This window comes from Hoplias malabaricus, chromosome 11 (genome assembly GCF_029633855.1).
Source record: "Hoplias malabaricus isolate fHopMal1 chromosome 11, fHopMal1.hap1, whole genome shotgun sequence".
Taxonomy (NCBI): Eukaryota; Metazoa; Chordata; class Actinopteri; order Characiformes; family Erythrinidae; genus Hoplias; species Hoplias malabaricus.
The window spans coordinates 39,127,733-39,146,760 of record NC_089810.1 but is presented as its reverse complement, the minus strand read 5'-3'; the positions used below and the strand labels follow the sequence as shown (position 1 = coordinate 39,146,760).

At 42.6% G+C, this 19,028-nt stretch overlaps 1 protein-coding gene across 1 annotated transcript; it reads right to left on the bottom strand.

The window, feature by feature from the left end:
- Positions 1 to 17,301: 17,301 nt before the first annotated feature.
- On the bottom strand, positions 17,302 to 18,021 carry LOC136709349 (NAD(P)(+)--arginine ADP-ribosyltransferase 2-like). The gene has a single exon (XM_066684493.1). It carries the CDS (start codon positions 18,019 to 18,021, stop codon positions 17,302 to 17,304), a length of 720 nt encoding a protein of 239 aa, XP_066540590.1.
- Between the last annotated feature and the right edge of the window lie 1,007 nt (positions 18,022 to 19,028).

Here is a 19,028-nt window from a genome sequence, read left to right as displayed (position 1 = left end):
GGCAGCCTATATCTACTGACTCCAATACATACTTCCGCTGATCAATACTTCATTAGGTTGGACACGTTTTGATGCTACATTTAAACAAATCCGTGAAGCAGTTTTCTTCCTGCAGAGCTTGGATTTAGCCCAGATTGGGACTAATTGAGCAAAACAAGGTAATACCGCTTTTCAGGGGGCTTTCTGACCAAAAACAAGAGTGTAATCTATTATTTTCTTGCTTTGAATCATTCTGGAGTGTAGAATTCATGATTTTAAGTCATGTCTTTTCTTCCATCAGTTTAATCTAAATATACAGGGGGTCCTCGACTTACGAAATTGATCTGTTCCTACGTCGCGTCGTAAACCGATTTTCGGTGTAAGTTGGAACATACGTACACACTGTACGTAAAATAACATACTGTAAGCACTTATCCTATCCTAACACCTATCCTCCTCGGTCCCGAGCCACGTCACCGTGTATTATTCCCGACGTTCACGTTATGACGCAAAACCACTTAAGTCGAAACAAGGCTTTATAAAGTAAATGGGAGGTGTGTCATAACCACGAAACATCGTAACTCATGACTGACGTAACCAGAGGACCTCCTGTATATGCCATTGGTTATTTATTTGGAACACACCACACAGACAGTCACCCGGAGGAAACCCACGCAAACACATAGAGAACACACCACACTCCTCACAGACAGTCACCTGGAGGAAACCCATGCAGACACAGGGAGAACACACTACACTCCTCACAGACAGTCACTCGGAGCAGGAATCGAACCCACAATCTCCAGGCCCTTGGAGCTGTGTGACTGCGACAGCTACCTGCTGCGCCACCGTGCCGCCCCTGGACAATACATCAATATTAATAGATATCACAATATAAAATGTTGCAATAACAATGATGTGATTTTTAAACACATTTTTAATATTTCAATAAACATTATTAAAAGCATATTTCAATCACTGACGGTCATTACAGGGTGCTGTTGTCAGTTCAGCACTCAATTTAAAATTTAGTATAAAAATATTAATATTGGCAAAAACCAATAGGTTCATGTTTGATGGTGATGTCATATTTCTTGTTTGTTCTTGGAGGTTTTCAGTTGATTTTATACTCTTCATATCGATATCGGAATTTTTATCGTATCGACCAAAATTTAGAAATATATCGTGATGTGTATTTTGGCCATATCGTCCAGCCCTAGAAAAATACATCTACAATAGACCTTTCTCTCACGTTTTTTCTTAATTGATAGGAATGAGTAATGGAACACCAGTATTTATCGGGTTGGTGTTTTTAATCTCTTTTCCTTTAGACATGTCCCAGCACATGAACTTTACGATGCGGGATGATTGTCTGTTTCCTCATTGCTGTTTCGAATGTTGTTTGTGGCAGAGCATCATTAAAAAGGAAGTGGTTTCCTGCCTCGGAGACTGTGGGTGTGTTCGCCATCCATCCATCCATCCAGGCGTGATTTAATTTGAAGGGAATTGCTCTCAGATCCCTCCTCAGTGTCCTGAAAACAGGCCTGACACTCAGACTCTAAACTGCAGGTGTTGGGAAGAGGAGCGAGATTGGAATTAAAAAAGGTAATTCCACAGAGCACCATCTTCCCTTCCTCTCCCTGAGCTCTATGACCTTTCTCCAGCGGCTGAGGGAGCAGAGTAATTAATAACTGAGTTCAGACCTCAGCTCCATGGTCCCGAACACTACCCCTTTGCAGGTATGTTATTTGGGGTAAACATTGCAGTGAGACTGAATGCCAGTCCACTCCATCATTCTGCAGCTGATGGATCCCTCTTTGTGGCTGATTTAATTGCCTCAGTGAAATCTCTCCCCAGGCTGTCAGCGCCTCTGATGGCTATGATTAAGATTTTATGTGCCACCAGGGGGGCGATGACAGTCGGAGAAAGAAGGAAGGCAGCTGTCAGACACAGCTGGCTCCAGGCAGGTAGATACACCATGACTTTTACAATACAAATGCCGATCTATGGCCTCTTTTGTGACCAAAGACAACCTACAGCACAGTTCTGACCAAAAGACCTCGAAACATTAGCTGTTTTGATTGGCTCTAGTCATTTCTTAGTTTGCTTAGTGATGCCTGGGGGAAATGAAATCTGAACAAGGTCTGAGACTGTATTGAGAGAGGTTCCTGAACTCTTTTACTCATGAGTGTCTAAAGAAACTATCATTTTTGGACTGAGATCTAGTAGCAGAGTCAAAAAAAACCATTGAAAAATATACAGTAAGTCGATATCTGGCCAATTTACCTTATGAAATAATGGACTTGGTAGATATTTTTGCTACAGTCTAGCAACGTAAAATTCATATCCTCTGACTGACCCCTCCTCTCTCACAGAGAAATTTTGTTACCACTAATTGGCTGAGGAAACAATCTTCCAACTCTGTGGTCAAGTGAGTAAATGAGCCCTTTGATAAAAACCAAGATACAGAAAATAATCTTATTTTGACTGATCTGCCATGATGCCATCTCCACATTCGCTTTCATTCTCAGCTGGTTGGTCGGCCCTCTGCTAGCATTCACCCTCACGACTTAGCGTTAGCTTTGGGAGACTGGGAGAAACAAAGCTGGCTACAGACCCAGAAGTAAAGTCAAAAGACAGCACAAAGGGCATCATCAGGGAAGTATGGGATGCACATATTGAGCTACAAGTGTGATGCACTGATGACCCACGGAGATTGAGGCCATTTTCCTGGTCACAGACTGTTTATCACTTAATCTGTTATTGCAGCATGCGCAGACATTTATAATACTGCACTGTCTGCCACAGAAGGTGGCCAACGTTTTAATGGCATTCAAATTAAGCAGCAAATTGGATGCGCAACCAACCAAAAAGGAGTCAAATAATGTCAGTTGTGCAGTCTCCAACACAAAATACACATTTTATAAATATACAAATAAATATTTCAGGAGCATTTATTTAAGGTATGCCTTTACCAATGTCAGTGCAGTGAGTCAGAAGTCTACCTGGAATCATTAGGCACAAGGTGGGAACACACCCTGAAGGGGGCGCTAGTCCTTCACAGGGCGACACACACTCACACATTCACTCACACACTCACACCTAGGGTCACTTTTGAGTCTCCAATCCACCTACCAATGTGTGTTTTTGGAGTGTGGGAGGAAACCAGAGCACCCGGAGGAAACCCATGTAGACACAGGGAGAACACACCACACTCCTCACAGACAGTCACCCAGAGGAAACCCACGCAGACAAAGGGAGAACACACCACACTCCTCACAGACAGTCACCCGGAGGAAACCACGCAGACACAGGGAGGACACACCACACTCCTCACAGATAGTCACCCGGAGGAAACCCACACAGACACAGGGAGAACACACCATACTCCTCACAGACAGTCACCCGGAGGAAACCCACACAGACACAGGGAGAACACACCACACTCCTCACAATCACCTGGAGGAAACCCACGCAGACACAGGGAGAACACACCACACTCCTCACAGACAGTCACCCAGAGGAAACCCGCAGACACAGGGAGAACACACCACACTCCTCACAGACAGTCACCCGGAGGAAACCACACAGACACAGGGAGAACACACCGCACTTCTCACAATAACCCGGAGGAAACCCACACAGACACAGGGAGAACACACCACACTCCTCACAGACAGTCACCCGGAGGAAACCCACACAGACACAGGGAGAACACACCACACTCCTCACAGACAGTCACCCGGAGAAAACCCACGCAGACACAGGGAGAACACACCACACTCCTCACAGACAGTCACCCGGAGGAAACCCACACAGACACAGGAAGAACACACCACACTCCTCACAGACAGTCACCCGGAGAAAACCCACGCAGACACAGGGAGAACACACCACACTCCTCACAGACCCTGGAGCTGTGTGACTGCGACACTACCTGCTGCACCACTGTCCCACCCCATTACTACACAGGTTTACGTTATTATACAGGACGAGGTTTTATGTGACATCTTTAAAAGTAAAACTCTTAGTGTAATAACCACCTATTTATGAAGATTTGTTGAGTTTAATTCATTTAAATATGTGGAAATGTTTTCCCCTTCCGCTTCAGTTCCCAGTGTTGCACTGAGGTGGACGATATAAACCAAGGGTGGCCAATCTTATCCACAAAGGGCCGGTGTGGCTGCTTGTTTTTGGTCCAACCAACCAAGAGGTCACATGATCAGTTGTTTTACTGAGACCAACTAATTAAAGGAGTGAAACCAGGTGTGTTCTGACCTTTGCAGATGAGACTGCCCACCCCTGATATAAACAGTTAAGGCAGTAATGCCCAAATTAAGCAATGACACACGAGGGAGTGACGTAGTGACTCAGATCTGCCACACCCCCCATTTAAGCCATTAAGCTGAATGGTCATCTTACTTAACCCCTCACCATGATCTCTTATGTTTCATTTCACAGCGCAACAGCGCACTCTGCTGTTCGGGACTTTCACCGTAGCTTCTCAAGCAACAGGATTCTTAACAAGTCATGCAAAAAAAATAAATACATAAATAAATAAATAAACCTACCAAGCCCCATTCAACACGGCTTATAACTCCTGGCTGTGATGAGCGCATTCCTGCGTCCTTCAGTGAAACCAACACACAAAAACAAATGGCTGCTTCGGCTGTTTGCTGAAGAATGTGGTTTATTAATGGCCCATGTCTTGTTTTATATTTGAGGACACTGAATCGTTCATCAAACGGGAAAGGAGCATTGGTATCTACAGAAAAAGGAAGTCGGGTAACTGAGTAACCGAGGAAAACATCAAAACGGCAACAGTTCTTAGAGAACAGTGGAATAACTGTGGAAACTGTCCTGTGTTATGTGTAGATAATAATCCAATACAGTCGTCTATCAGAGCTACTTCTCACACACTCTGACTTTGACTTAGACTCTGTATGATGCCAAGGCACTGTACAATCCTTGACATGTTCTCTGGTTTATATCCTAACCTCGCTCTCCTGGGCAGCTCAGATGAGGATGAGTCCTTCTATAAAGTCTTGGTTCTCCTTTTGAGGCACGTCCCCTCAGTCATTGTCTTAGAACCACTTTTAAGGCCTTGGTTCTATAAGAATCAAACAAAACTCAGTATAATTAGGTTTCCTTGAGCTCAGGAGGTCAGGTGAGCAAGGAACAAGTAGAGTAAAGTGCAGGCAGATAAACACTCGGGCTTATATAAACCATCAAACCAGAATTAAATTGACTTCAGAGAATTCGGAGTGTGTGGCCATTTGTGTCCAGCGCTGGTCTTATTAACTCCTCTCCAGTGACAGTTAGAAAGTAGATGGGGACTGATGGGAGCGCCTACGTTTGCTCTTTGCAATGGCTTAATTAGAGAAGCTCTGAAATGCTGAGTAGCGAGAGAGAGAGAGAGAGAGAGAGAGAGAGAGAGAGAGAGACATCACATGAATCTCAGGTTAATGCCTGTGAAAGAGATAACGGTGACTAAGCACTGCAGCCTTCACATAATTTAATTCAGCTCACTTAATGGGATTTTTTTTTGCTCTGCAGGAATGCTGTGCCATTGTCAATCCACTTCAGATTGTGGCTCCTGAGCAGGCCTCGCTTAACCCTTCCTTCATTAATCAACACTGTTCTCGTCTTCGCTTCTGCTCAGATAAGAGTCACATATCAAACCACAGGCACAAAGTAGATTCAGTAATAGTCAGAGACGGTCGTTATCTGCACTGTATACGATACACACAACTACACTTGGGATAACAGTTAGTACTCTCTGTGTTAACTATGTCTAAGTTTGCCACAAAGGTTTTGCATTCAAATAGCTGAGAATGGATGAGTCATACACACAGCTGCCGAGTCCTGTGTTCCCTGAGATTAAGAGTCAAATCAGCGGCCATTTTATATTTGCACCACATTAAAATATCAGGGTTGAAAAAGAGTGATAGCACATTTTAAAAACATGAAAACTAAACTAAAACTTGTAACCTATTACAAAGAAAAAGAAACGTTTGATAGCGGGCATTAGATATTAGATTAATAAAAGGCAATCCCATGATGCAAAGCAAGCGCAACTCCCTTCCATTTTGCTCTACACCAAGAGCAATGGTTGTGTGCCGTGGGCGGGAACACACCATGATGCCATCGCTCTCTAACTACAGCGTCTCAATAATCTAAATGAGGACAGACGATTCTACACAGTCAGTGTCTACCCAGGCAGCTCACTAGGTTTTGGGGCAGACCTTAGGTGACGCAAGAATGGAGATCTGGAAACAATTGCTGAGGTGATTTAAAAGTTTAATTAACAACAATCAACTGAAACAAATGAGAGATTTCACTTCGATTTACAGAAACACAATTCAAACAAACAAAACAAAGCATAATAATATACAGGGGTTGGACAATGAAAGTGAAACACCTGGTTTTAGACCACAGTAATGTATTAGTACGGTGTAGGGCCTCCTTTTGCGGCCGATACAGCGTCAGTTGGTCTTGGGAATGACATACACAAGTCCTGCACAGTGGTCAGAGGGATTTGAAGCTATTCTTCTTGCAGGATAGTGGCCAGGTCTCTACGTGATGCTGGTGGAGGAAAACGTTTCCTGACTCGCTCCTCCACAACACCCCAAAGTGGCTCAATAATATTTAGATCTGGTGACTGTGCAGGCCATGGGAGATGTTCAACTTCACTTTCATGTTCATCAAACCAGTCTTTCACCAGTCTCGCTGTGTGTATTGGTGCATTGTCGTCCTGATACACGCCACCGCCTTCAGGACACAATGTTTGAACCATTGGATGCACATGGTCTTACTGGTGCAGTGTGGAGTTAATGAAGATTGGCCACCAGGCTGCTCCAATGTAGCCATGAAACCTCGCACACTACAATGACAGGTGATTCACTTTCATTGTCCCCTGTGCTTTGATTACGAATACCAACATGGGAACACAGAAATAAGATGTAAGTAGGGAGCACTTGCAGGGAAAAAAACAAAGAAGGATCCTTACATCACTCCCACCTAAAGGTGCCTCTATATAAATACCACACATATAAATAAGGCAGAGACAATGCCAGGAAAGAAACCACATCAGAAAAGCACACCCAGGAAACAAGACAAGAGCATAACAAGGCAAACGACAAAATGGGAAATACTATGGAAGACATAAGTCATATATTAAACTGGCCCAGAGACCACACTAGAGACAGGCCCATGGGCCACACAGGAGCAGACTTTCACCACTGCTGTCCAAGGCCCCATTGTCCAAACCTCTGAACCACTATGTACTTCTGAACCCATAGTTTCAGAATGATGATGAACTGACCGTTGCATGAAATGTGTAAATGTCACACCGTCCCCAAATCGCTTCTCCGTGATGATCTTGTGGGGGGTGGGGGGTCCTGACCATTGACCACTGGGCAAAGTAAAGAGAAAACATGTTTTAGTGTAATATTATGGACAATGAGTGTAGCTCTTTTTAGTTTATTATCATTATCATGTCCCTTGGGGGGTGAAACAATTAAAGTAAACATTGTTCATGAAAAACCTGTCCAGTTCCATTCACTGCTGTCCATGAGTTCAAGGCATTCGCATTAGAAATCACACCTCAGCCACAGCTCTTGATTTATTATGTAATAGAACTCCATTAAAAGTGTTAATGGTCATTATTACCCTGCTGTGAATTTGAATTTCCCTTTTAAGTCATTCTCCTCCAGACCTTCAACCTGTCGTCACCATCCATCACCATAGACGCAGCCAGGTAAAACCTCAACAAATACAGGTGCTTCCTTTAACACGTTGGATTTGGCCAAAAATCTGTGGACACAAACACATCCAATTATTTTAATTAAACTCAGGGTTTTAATGGGTACTTAGTTTCCCTTTCTACAGTTACAGCTTCTATCTTCTGCAAGGCAGTGCTTAAGTATATGTCCTGCTGCTCCAAAGCATCCCATTTTACTTCATACATTTTTACAGGGTTTATACACAGTACCCATCAAATGCTTGGCCCATCTCCTCATCGGTGATTGGTGGAGTAGAGCTAGTCACTGTATAGAGCTGTGTACCAGCCCCTACCTCTACACAACCCTAGTTACGGTCTCAAACACATCAGCGGTTCTACAGATTAACTCTCGACGAGGCCACAGCTGTTCACTGAAAACTGTTCCAGGTGACGACCTCATGAAGCCGACTGAGAGAACGGAGAGAGTGTGTGAAGCTGTCGTCAAAGCAACAGGGGGCTGCTGTGAAGAGCCTAAAGTATAAAACATGGTCTGGTTTCTTTAACACTTCTCTGTTTACTACATAATTCCTTCATAGTTTTAATGTCTTCCACATTCAATTACAACGTAGAAAAGAATAAAAAACAAAGAAAACCCATTGAATGAGAAGATGTCCAAACTTTTGGCTGGTGCTGTACATTCACAACATGTGGAAAACAGCCCAAAAACAAAGGAAACCCTCCCTGAGTGGCTGAGTGGGTGTGTTCAAACATTTGATGGGTACTCACTAATAATCTCATTAATATAGCCATGTTTACACGTACAGTAGCCAAATTCTCCCAACAATGTTGCTACATCTAGTGCAAAGACTTTTACAGTGCCACAGGAGGACAAACTAATACCATTCATTTCAGCATTTCAGACCAAACTCTGAACATAGTTCTATTATTTGAACAAGATCTACAGCATCCAAAGGCGTTACCGCTAAAAGTGAGAAAAATTAAAGTTTTCTAACTCCTACAATCCGTTTTCCATATTTCCGACATATCTGGCAGTAAGAATAATGACATGCTTGAACTCCCCTCTGTCCTGCTTCTTCACACTAGTCACATATCCCTTCACTTAAAAGGCAGCATGCTATTTCACACTGAGATAATCAGGAGGACTTGGCCATCTGGAAATGCAGGAACTCTCAGAACTCTCTGTTCCCTGGCTGATTTAGGCCCAAATGTTCATATCTTTTCCTCTCATTTTTCTTCTGTGCAAACAAGCTTCTTTCAAGATATCACAGTCAGGGAAAAAAACGCACTGTGCTTTGTCTTGTGCTCTACTGAAGTTCTCAGTAATGAAGCTGAAACAGAAATTTACCACAGCGCATCTGTTTAAATATTCATGGCCAGTTTTTTAAATAAGCAAAAGATATTTTACCTCGTTTGAAGGTGAAGCCGTGTTACCTCAGAGACAGAGACAGTCGAACTGGATGGTACAGTCTGCGCTAGGTAAACAAAGACTTAAACTTTCAATCTATACTTTCTAGCTTTTGCTCTATCATCTGGTGTGGTCAACTGGCCTTGCTCTCTTTTGATGGGTGGGATGGCACACTTTACCCCTCATCCCAAGTACAATGGCAGCTAACATAGACATCCGTTGGCTAGCATTTAGCATTTAGCAGTTAGCTTTACCCTTTATGTGTGTTGAGATTTCCAGTAGCACTGTGTTGGCTGTTCAAAAAGTGTTGGTAGTTGGCCTCACATTTTTCATAGGACACATGCTGTACAACCCCAACCGCCCCCACCACCACCACCACACAGACACACACCCCAGATTGGTGGCACTGAGTGTGACTCGGGAAGCTCAAGCTAACAGGTGGAACTGGCAACAAATAAATTAGGAGAATAAACAATTTTTTCTTATTTTCAGTAACTAAATATTACTCTGAAGAAGTTCTGACACAACTACATTTTTTTAGTGATTTTTAATGCAAATTAATATTTTTGTGGTGCAATTTTGCTTGTGGAATAACGCCAGACCTCTCCAATAGCTTTTCCAAAATGATGGAACTGCTCTTCACCCCAGAGGCTTCAGTTCTACTGCTACACAGCCCAGGGGAGCAGTCCAACCCACATTTCACATAAGGACGTGTGAACAGACCCACATGTAGTAACTTATTCCATTTCTTGCTTTTCTACAGAGGTTATTACAAACGGTGCATGTACAATTTAACCTCAGCTGCATGTAACTAATTAATCTGACATGTTTGGCCTTCAGTTCAGCTACTGAAGTCCTAACAATGAGAAAGTTTACCTAGCCACATAATCTTCCACACACACACACACACGCCACACTGTGAGTCTGTACTGTATCTCCGCTACATTACATTCTTTATGTCTGCGTGAGTCTCATTACGCAGAGTCATTTGTCATGAGGCAGGTATATCTGAGCGATGTCAGCGCCCTTTCGGGTTGATTGAACATGGGCGGCTCATCAGCTGCTCTGTGCTGGAGCCGTGCTGTGTGCGAATGTGAGGAGCATCTCATTTGCAGAACACAGTGTGATGGATTAGGGCCTTTGTGTTATTAGACCATGTGTCCAGAATCAGCTGTCCTCCATAAATCTGCTCCTGCCTGATTTCACACCCACTTTGGCGCAGATTACACGTAGCTGTGAGCTAGAGGACGTTTCCAATTCATTCGGGGAGGCTGCATAAATGTTATTTCTGCTTCCGCTTCCTACTTATGGACCCAGAAATGCAGAAGAACTGTATGGTTTTTATTGTGGCCTGAAGTTTGAGACCATTTTAAAGGGAATTAATTATCCTCTGCAGAAAAATGTAAATCACAATATATAATAGTAGTGTAAATGATCACACGCTTATAAATAAACAGATATGGTTCCTGTAGACATCATCTGACCATAGATGTTAAGTTAGCAGTTTGTGTGAGGCCACACAGGCTCATTATGGCATACAGACTAACTGTGAGGGTAAATTAGAGCAAACTAACGACCATTAAACAATTTCTCCACTTTTATAATTATTGTATATTATAAATATACAATACAATAATTATTAATATTATATTTCATATTGTAACGTGCTGTTTTGTTTTATGTTCTGTTTTGTATTGTTTCTGTTCTGTGCTCCCCTTGTCATGTGACAGTTTCCCCCTGTCTTGTGTCTGCTTTCTGCTTGTTCCCTGGTCATGTGATACCCTTCCCTTGTGTTTCTAGTGTTATGTGTCTTATTTGTGTAACCAGGTGTTTCTTGTTGGTGTTGTCTTTATATAGTCCTTGTCAGTGTTTCCTGTTTGTGGGTCATTGTGTTTGGTTGATGTTCATGGGTTTTAGCCTTGTGCTATGTTTAATGATCTGTGTTTCGTCTTGCTTTGTTTTTAGCCTCTTGTGTTTTATGATTAGATTCCTTTTTTAGTGTTTTGCTTTTAGTGTTTAGCTGTGTTTAATGATTAGCTGTGTTTAGCATTTAGCCTTGTTTAGCCCTGTTTATAGTTTAGCCCCCATTATTACACATATATTGTGTATCATCTCAAATCTCGTACGGACACCCTTTTATTCTTTTGATATACTACATGACCAATTTCACATTGGAAAAACATGCTCTTGATCCAAAATGGCGGCTTTCAAGATGGTGGCCACATTCCGGAAATAGCCTTAAAGTCATTGCTCCCTCAGCCAATACTTGCTAGGGTCTTTATATAAAAGGGTGTCCCACATCTTTTGAATCACCCTGTATTATGCTTTGATAAGCCATTTTGCATTTGTCTTAACAGAGGCCAGAAGAGGCCACAAACAGTCTGCGGTAAGTTTTATTATGTGTAAATAAAAGCTTATTTTCCCATGAACAGAGAGTATGGTGTTATTTATGCTCTGGGAGTTGTAGTTTGTTTTGGGGATGATGTGCATGGATTACTTTACCTTCAAACAGCAATCAGTCATTTTCTTCAGTGATTCGTCATGAAACAGCCTTAATACTGACACCTAATAACTGGGATTCATCAGGAATGTTGAGCTAAACCTATTTTAAGCCTCCCCCCATGGTCAGGGACCTCACTGTGAAACATGCTGTTTGTAAAAGACACACAGAATTGATAAACTCACACTTTCATTAATATCGTTTGCTACTTTTTTTGGTGGTAAAAATGTCTTGATCTTTTGTGTGAAACACGGTTTTCACTACATCAAGTGCTTTAATTAATCTGAGTAAGAACTGTCGCCACAAAACACTGTGTTCATCACATCACTTCTACATTTTTAATCACCTGTGAATACTAATGTTTCCCTGATTTCAAGAGCAATGACAGATTGAGCCGTAACTGCTGGCTGATTATAATTTGCACTATAAACAACTTTGATTTACCATCTCCATTTCTTTTAAATGTACAGAATCTGCTGAGGAGGGATGGCTGAGCTCAACTGCTTAAGCCTAACTTAATGAAGTGTGTAACTTTTCAGAGCTTAGCAAGGCTTTGAGCAAGCGAACGATCTTTAAACATCAGTTAGGATGCAGCATGCAATTATCTTCATCAGCAGAAGTCTCAGGCACCGTATTTTCCTTTAACAGCAAAGCAACTGCTTTTAAAAAATGTGCTCTGCACATTCTTTAATGGTGTAATTATGCTGTAATGACTCCATTGACCATTTAAAACACTTATTTTCTCTCAAATCTCTCTCTCTAACTCTCTGCTGGGCTGCTTTTAAATATCATATTGATCACAACAAACTCCACTCCTCCTATCTTTGATTAGTCTGGTGGGCAGCTCTGTAAACACAACTTAAACAATCAATTGTCTCTTTTTTATTTGTACAGGTGTTGAATACTTGTTTTGTATTTATGCAGGGGTGTGTGTGTGTGTGTGTGTGTGTGTGTGTGTGTGCATCCTTTGTACTTGAACTGTGAGAATTAAAATTAACATGAATTTGCCATAAAACCTCAAATACGTAAAGATTCCCAGCAGGTAAAAATACACTCAAAACTAGAACTGTACACACTATACACTGATTAACCTCCTTGTTTCCACACTCGCTGGCCATTCTCTCAGATCCACTGACAACACAGGAGCACTGGGTAGTTCTACAATGACAGCCTGTAGTCCGTTTGTTGCTCTGTATGTTTTATATTCCCTGTTTTATCCTGTTTTTCAGCGCTCAGGGCCCCCAAAGAGCAGGTGTGATGTGGTGGTGGATCATTCTCAGCGCTGCAGTGACACTGACGTGGTGGTGGTGTGTTAGTGTGTGTTGTGCTGGTGTAGAGTGGATCAGACACAGCAGTGCTGCTGGAGTTTTTAAACCCCTCTGAGAACAGTCCACCGACCAAAAACATCCAGCCGACAGCGTCCTGTGTCACTGATGAAGGACTAGAGGATGAGCGACACACACTGTGCAGCGACAGATGAGCTACTGTCTCTGACTCTACATCTACAAGGTGGACCAATGAGGGAGGAGTGTCTCACAGAGTGGACAGAGAGTGGACACAGGGTTTAAAAATTCACAGCAGCACTGCTGTGTCTGATCCACTCTACACCAGCACAACACACACTAACACAAGTACAAAGGTTCTATAAAACCTCCAGAAAAACACATTCTTTAAAATGCTTCATTTTAAACAGACTTTAAACATTTCAAAAAGACCTGTCTTTAATCCTCCTACGTCACATCAGCTGATCTCAGCTCATGGCAAGATCTGAACAATAATGAAGCTGGGCTGTGGATGTTGGCTGGACCTCATCATTTCATGTTAATCATATTAATGTTCTGTACTAATCTCACAGAACCTCCTACAGATCAACTCTGCCAAGCAGGGTGTCTATAAATATGAGCACGAAGCAACAGAGTGTGTTGAATAACCACAAACACCCAGTTAAATCCTGCGTTCCACAAAAGACAGATTTCCAAGACCTTGTCTGATGAAAAATCCAGTTACACACGGTCTGCAGAACAGAGCTAATCCCCATAATTCATATATATTTAAGTCTGCTCAATTGTTGTTTGATGTGTTTCACCACTGTGTGTATGCAGTGCACGTATTGTTGCCACCTCTGCCTGGTGATTTGGTGCAAAATGTAAATATTTCATCTAGAAATAAATCCAAATAAAAACCAGCCATAATATTATGACCTCCTCCTTGTTTCTACGCTCAGAATCCCTTCTCTGAGCTCCACTGACCATTCAGGGGAAGCTGGCGTTTCTATAGTCTGCGTGATGCTCTGAACACGGTTTATATGATTGGGTGGTGGAGCGTTCTCAGCACTGGTGGAACTGCATGAGCGAATCAGACATTGCATTTCAGATCATGTATTTGAAATGCATTAAATTCCTCTAATGGCGCCCCTCAGGAAATTGGGATTAGCCCGAATAAGACATGAAAAATAACAACAAAAACGACAACAACAGTGACAATCATGAGAATAAATATCCATCCATCCCTGATATCCATCCATCCATCCATCCATTCTCCACCGCTTATCCGGGTCCAGGTCGCGGGGGAAGCAATCAGAGCAAAGAAACCCAGACCTCCCCCCTCCCAGACCTCCTCCGGGGGTATACCGAGGTGTTCCCAGGCCAGTCGAGGCATGTAGTCTCTCCAGCGCGTTCTTGGTCTGCCCCGGGGCCTCCTCCCCATTGGGACAACTCACTAGAAAGGCGTCCAGGAGGCATCCGAACCAGACGCCCGAACCACCTCAACCGGCTCCTCTCGACATGGAGGAGCAGCGGTTCCACTTCGAGTCTCTCCCGGATGTCCGAGCTTCTAACCCTGTCTGATCCTCAGGTACTGAAACTGGCTTTTGAAACCCTGATATTAAACTAGAAATCTGAGTTTCTCTACGATTCTCATGACCAATCACACCACTCTAGATAACGTGTTTATGCCAAGAGTGAGAAATACTGTTTAAAATTTACTATTGAACTTTACGATAGATTTACACAAGCTGAACACACTGACTGGGGAATAAAACAGCTTTACTCCAATCCAAACTAATAGAAGGTTTGTCTGGATAGTTTATTACATGAATTAATAACAGGTTGAAAGTAACAATGGGGCGGCACAGTGGTGCAGCAGGTAGTGTTGCAGTCACACAGCTCCAGGGACCTGGAGGTTGTGGGTTTGATTCCCGCTCCGGGTGACTGTCTGTGAGGAGTGTGGTGTGTTCTCCCTGTGTCTGCGTGGGTTTCCTCCGGGTGCTCCGGTTTCCTCCCACAGTCCAAAAACCCACGTTGGTAGGTGGACTGGCGACTCAAAAGTGTCCGTAGGTGTGAGTGTGTGAGTGAATGTGTGTGTCTGTGTAGCCCTGTGAAGGACTGGCGCCCCCTCCAGGGTGTATTCCCGCTTTGCGCCCAATGATTCCAGGTAGGCTCTGGACCCACCGCGACCCTGAATTGGATAAGGGTTACAGACAATGAATGAATGAAAGTGACAATCCTCATTATTCAAACCTTCCTTTGCACCTTAAATCGTGCAGTGCCATCATTTACCCAGCGGGCACAGGTCAGGTGAAAAGACGTTGAGACAGTGAGTCACTCTCAGTGGGAGCCCAGTGCTTTACGCTGTGTTCCTCACTGGAGAAGAAAATATGAACTAATGCGCACATATTTCATAAACATAATCAGCTTAGAATGGTCTAATATAGTGTTTTATTTCCATAGAAGGGCACTGGAATTAATACTGTCTTGTACACTGGGGAAGTTATATTTCCACCGAGTCACTGAGCTGAGCTGAGTCTCGGAGAGATGCTGCCACACCATCACTGTCCATTTCCTCCAGAATAGGATCATTGTTTTAATTGTTATAAGTGTTTACCACTAGTTTACAGTTTTCTGTTAAAGATCCTGGATTAATAACAGTGAGAGAAACAGGTTTACACTGGGGTTTACAGAGGAGCAGGACTCATACGGTGCATTAGTGGTAAACAGTTATAAATTTAAAACAGTGTCTCTATTCGTGAAGAAATGGATGGCTTTGGGTGTAGCAGCATCCTCATGAGACTCGGCCCAGCTCAGTGACTTGGTGGAAAACAAAGTTCCCCACTGTACAACACAGAAATACATCACATCCTTCTATGCACTCTAAAAAATAAAACATTAGGTCAACGTAAAAAATCAACGCAATGTTTTACGAGTTGTGTCAACTTCTCTTAAAATTACAGCGATCCAACAAAGTGTATTGAGTACAGTGAGTTACTTTGACAGACAGTAAAAAGCATTTTTATAAAACATGAACTTAATAAATGTCACCATCAAAAGATATTCAACAGTGTGATTACTTTTATTCCGAACTGTGATCATATCTCACATCTTTCACATGAAACAGTAAAAAATATGTATTGTGTTTACTGTATAAATGTCACAAGGCTCCATTTCAGTCAGCTGAGTGTGAGACAATTTAAACAATGATGCAAGAACATGAGAACATTCATAAAAACAGTAATAGAAACTTAACTTCTCTCTCCTCCGTTTCCCTCGCCCTCTGTTTAACTTGCTGTGCCTTAAGTCTCAAAGCAAATTAAATAATTAAATAAATAAAAAAACCTGAGGGTCATAAAAGTGTTCTTAGCGGTTGTAACACTCTCTTACAGAGTTAAAGAAAGCTAGCCGGCTAATTCTGCTTATATCCACCAAACACAGACCATCAACAAAACAGAACAATGGGCAAACCTAAACACACCAATAAAATAAACCACTTTGGGTCATGAAAATGGTTATAACCCTCACCCTGGTAGCTTTTTTTGTGCCTTATCCACAATAAGGTGTGCCTGGAACAAACTGAAGCAGCCTTCTCTGGTAAAATCCCTCTTGTCCAAGTGGGCGGGAGAAAGCAAATGAATGAGAAAATGGTGTCGTCCAATACAAATAATTGAGTTTCCAGAAAATTATTTTTGGTTTTTAGTATTTAATGGGTGGCACGGTGGCGCAGCAGGTTAGTGTCGCAGTCACACAGCTCCAGGGGCCTGGAGGTTGTGGGTTTGATTCCCGCTCCGGGTGACTGTCTGTGAGGAGTGTGGTGTGTTCTCTCTGTGTCTGCGTGGGTTTCCTCCGGGTGACTGTCTGTGAGGAGTGTGGTGTGTTCTCCCTGTGTCTGCGTGGGTTTCCTCCGGGTGACTGTCTGTGAGGAGTGTGGCGTGTTCTCTCTGTGTCTGCGTGGGTTTCCTCCGGGTGACTGTCTGTGAGGAGTGTGGTGTGTTCTCCCTGTGTCTGCGTGGGTTTCCTCCGGGTGACTGTCTGTGAGGAGTGTGGTGTGTTCTCTCTGTGTCTGCATGGGTTTCCTCCAGGTGACTGTCTGTGTGGGTTTCGCTTTATATAACTATATCTTTGGATATGACCTGTGTTAAGTTAGAGGCTATCTACATTCTGCACATTGAGCTTGCTGTTATTTATTTCTATTATTAATAAATGTATCTTCAAGATTCTAAATAGATGCTAAAAGACAGCAGCAAAGAGACCAAAAGGAATTCAATACATTTATTTGTTTATTTATTTGGTCACTTTTTACATCAAAAATATTACAGAAAAACCCAAACACGGTGGCTTCCTGTGCCTAAGCTGTTGCATAGAGTCTGCACTGGATTGTAATGATATTAATGTTAATTAGCTACTAGAGGTTGCAGATGGGGTATTTTGGCTTAAATTTGACTAAATCACACTTCATCTTACTCACTTTTCCCACACTTTCCAGTTTGAGAATAGTTCCACAATCTTTCAGGTGCTCGTTGTGTTTACGAAAACCCACAGGTAGTGGCTTCTTTATAAACCTTTCATAAGGAGGTATTAGCACTTCATCTTCTTTTGGATACGCTGATATGGGGGCTATATGTGCACCGTGGCAGGTTGTGATGACAAAACAAGTTTCTCTTCCAAACTCACTCCCCAGTGTGGGGTCACGTGTGGAAGAAGTAAAACTGCCAAAGCGCACAAATTTACTTTTAATTTTAAAGTGATCTCTGGAGAAACGGTATGTGGTTTCACATTTGCCCTGAGGGTTGAGGGTTTGTATGGCATCTGTGATCAGAAAGTGCAAAGAGGTCAGACCAAAGTCAGTCCTGTAGTCACACAGACCATAACGCATTTTGTTATTAAGTTGACGGTAAGTGTTCAATGTGTACGCACGAACAGCTATCTTTCTCAAGTCATCATTAGTTAATTGATAGTTCTTTTTGTCGGCTAAATAAAGTTCATATTTGGTATCTTCCCAGGCCGTCCTAAAGCTCAAATTGTTCTGCAGCTCCTGCTCCAGGTTTCCAGATTTAATCCGCTGATATATTTTTGATTTGCAGCCTTTAAATTCATCATCGATGGATCTTAGATATTTATCCATGACAATCTGTGTGAAATAAAGAATATTAATATTAATTTATTAAAATACACTCAAATATTCGAATGTCAAAAAAAAGACAATTTACAAAATGATATTTTCAGCTTTAACAGATGTACATGAAATATTATATTAAGAGTATGGTGTGGTATATCTGTAATATCAGTTTTAATTAATAATTATACTTTTAAAATATGTGTGAAGTAAGTTCTTTGAAACATTAATGTCCATAAATGTGAGCCCACATATTATTCTCAGGCTCAACACAACACTTTTTTGTCTTTTTTTTTTTCTTGTTATAAATTTGAAAGAGAATTTCAGTTTAAATCAAGTTACCTTTTGACAGTTTAGACAACTGCCCGGCTTTAGACCCCTCACTCCAGGCGCTGTGTGTACAGTGAGGACAAGGATGATGCAGAGTATAATTGCAGGTGTGTGCTGTGCCATGATCACTGACCTATAGTGAAACAAGTGGATGACAGGTGGGGTTACTGTGATTAAAATATCACTGTAGTTCACTTTAAAATGTTTAAATTAAAATAGACTGTGCTGATTCTGTTGGTGGGCTGCACGGTGGCACAGCAGGTAGTGTCGCAGTCACACAGCTACAGGGACCTGTAGGTTGTAGGTTCGAGGAGTGTGGTGTGTTCTCTCTGTGTCCATGTGGGTTTCCTCCGGGTGACTGTCTGTGAGGAATTTGGTGTGTTCTCCCTGTGTCTGCATGGGTTTCCTCCGGGTGACCGTCTGTGAGGAATTTGGTGTGTTCTCCCTGTGTCTGCATGGGTTTCCTCCGGGTGACTGTCTGTGAGGAATTTGGTGTGTTCTCCGTGTGTCTACATGGGTTTCCTCCGGGTGACTGTCTGTGAGGAGTGTGGTGTGTTCTCCCTGTGTCTGCGTGGGTTTCCTCCGGGTGACTGTCTGTGAGGAGTGTGGTGTGTTCTCCCTGTGTCTGCATGGGTTTCCTCCGGGTGACTGTCTGTGAGGAGTGTGGTGTGTTCTCCCTGTGTCTG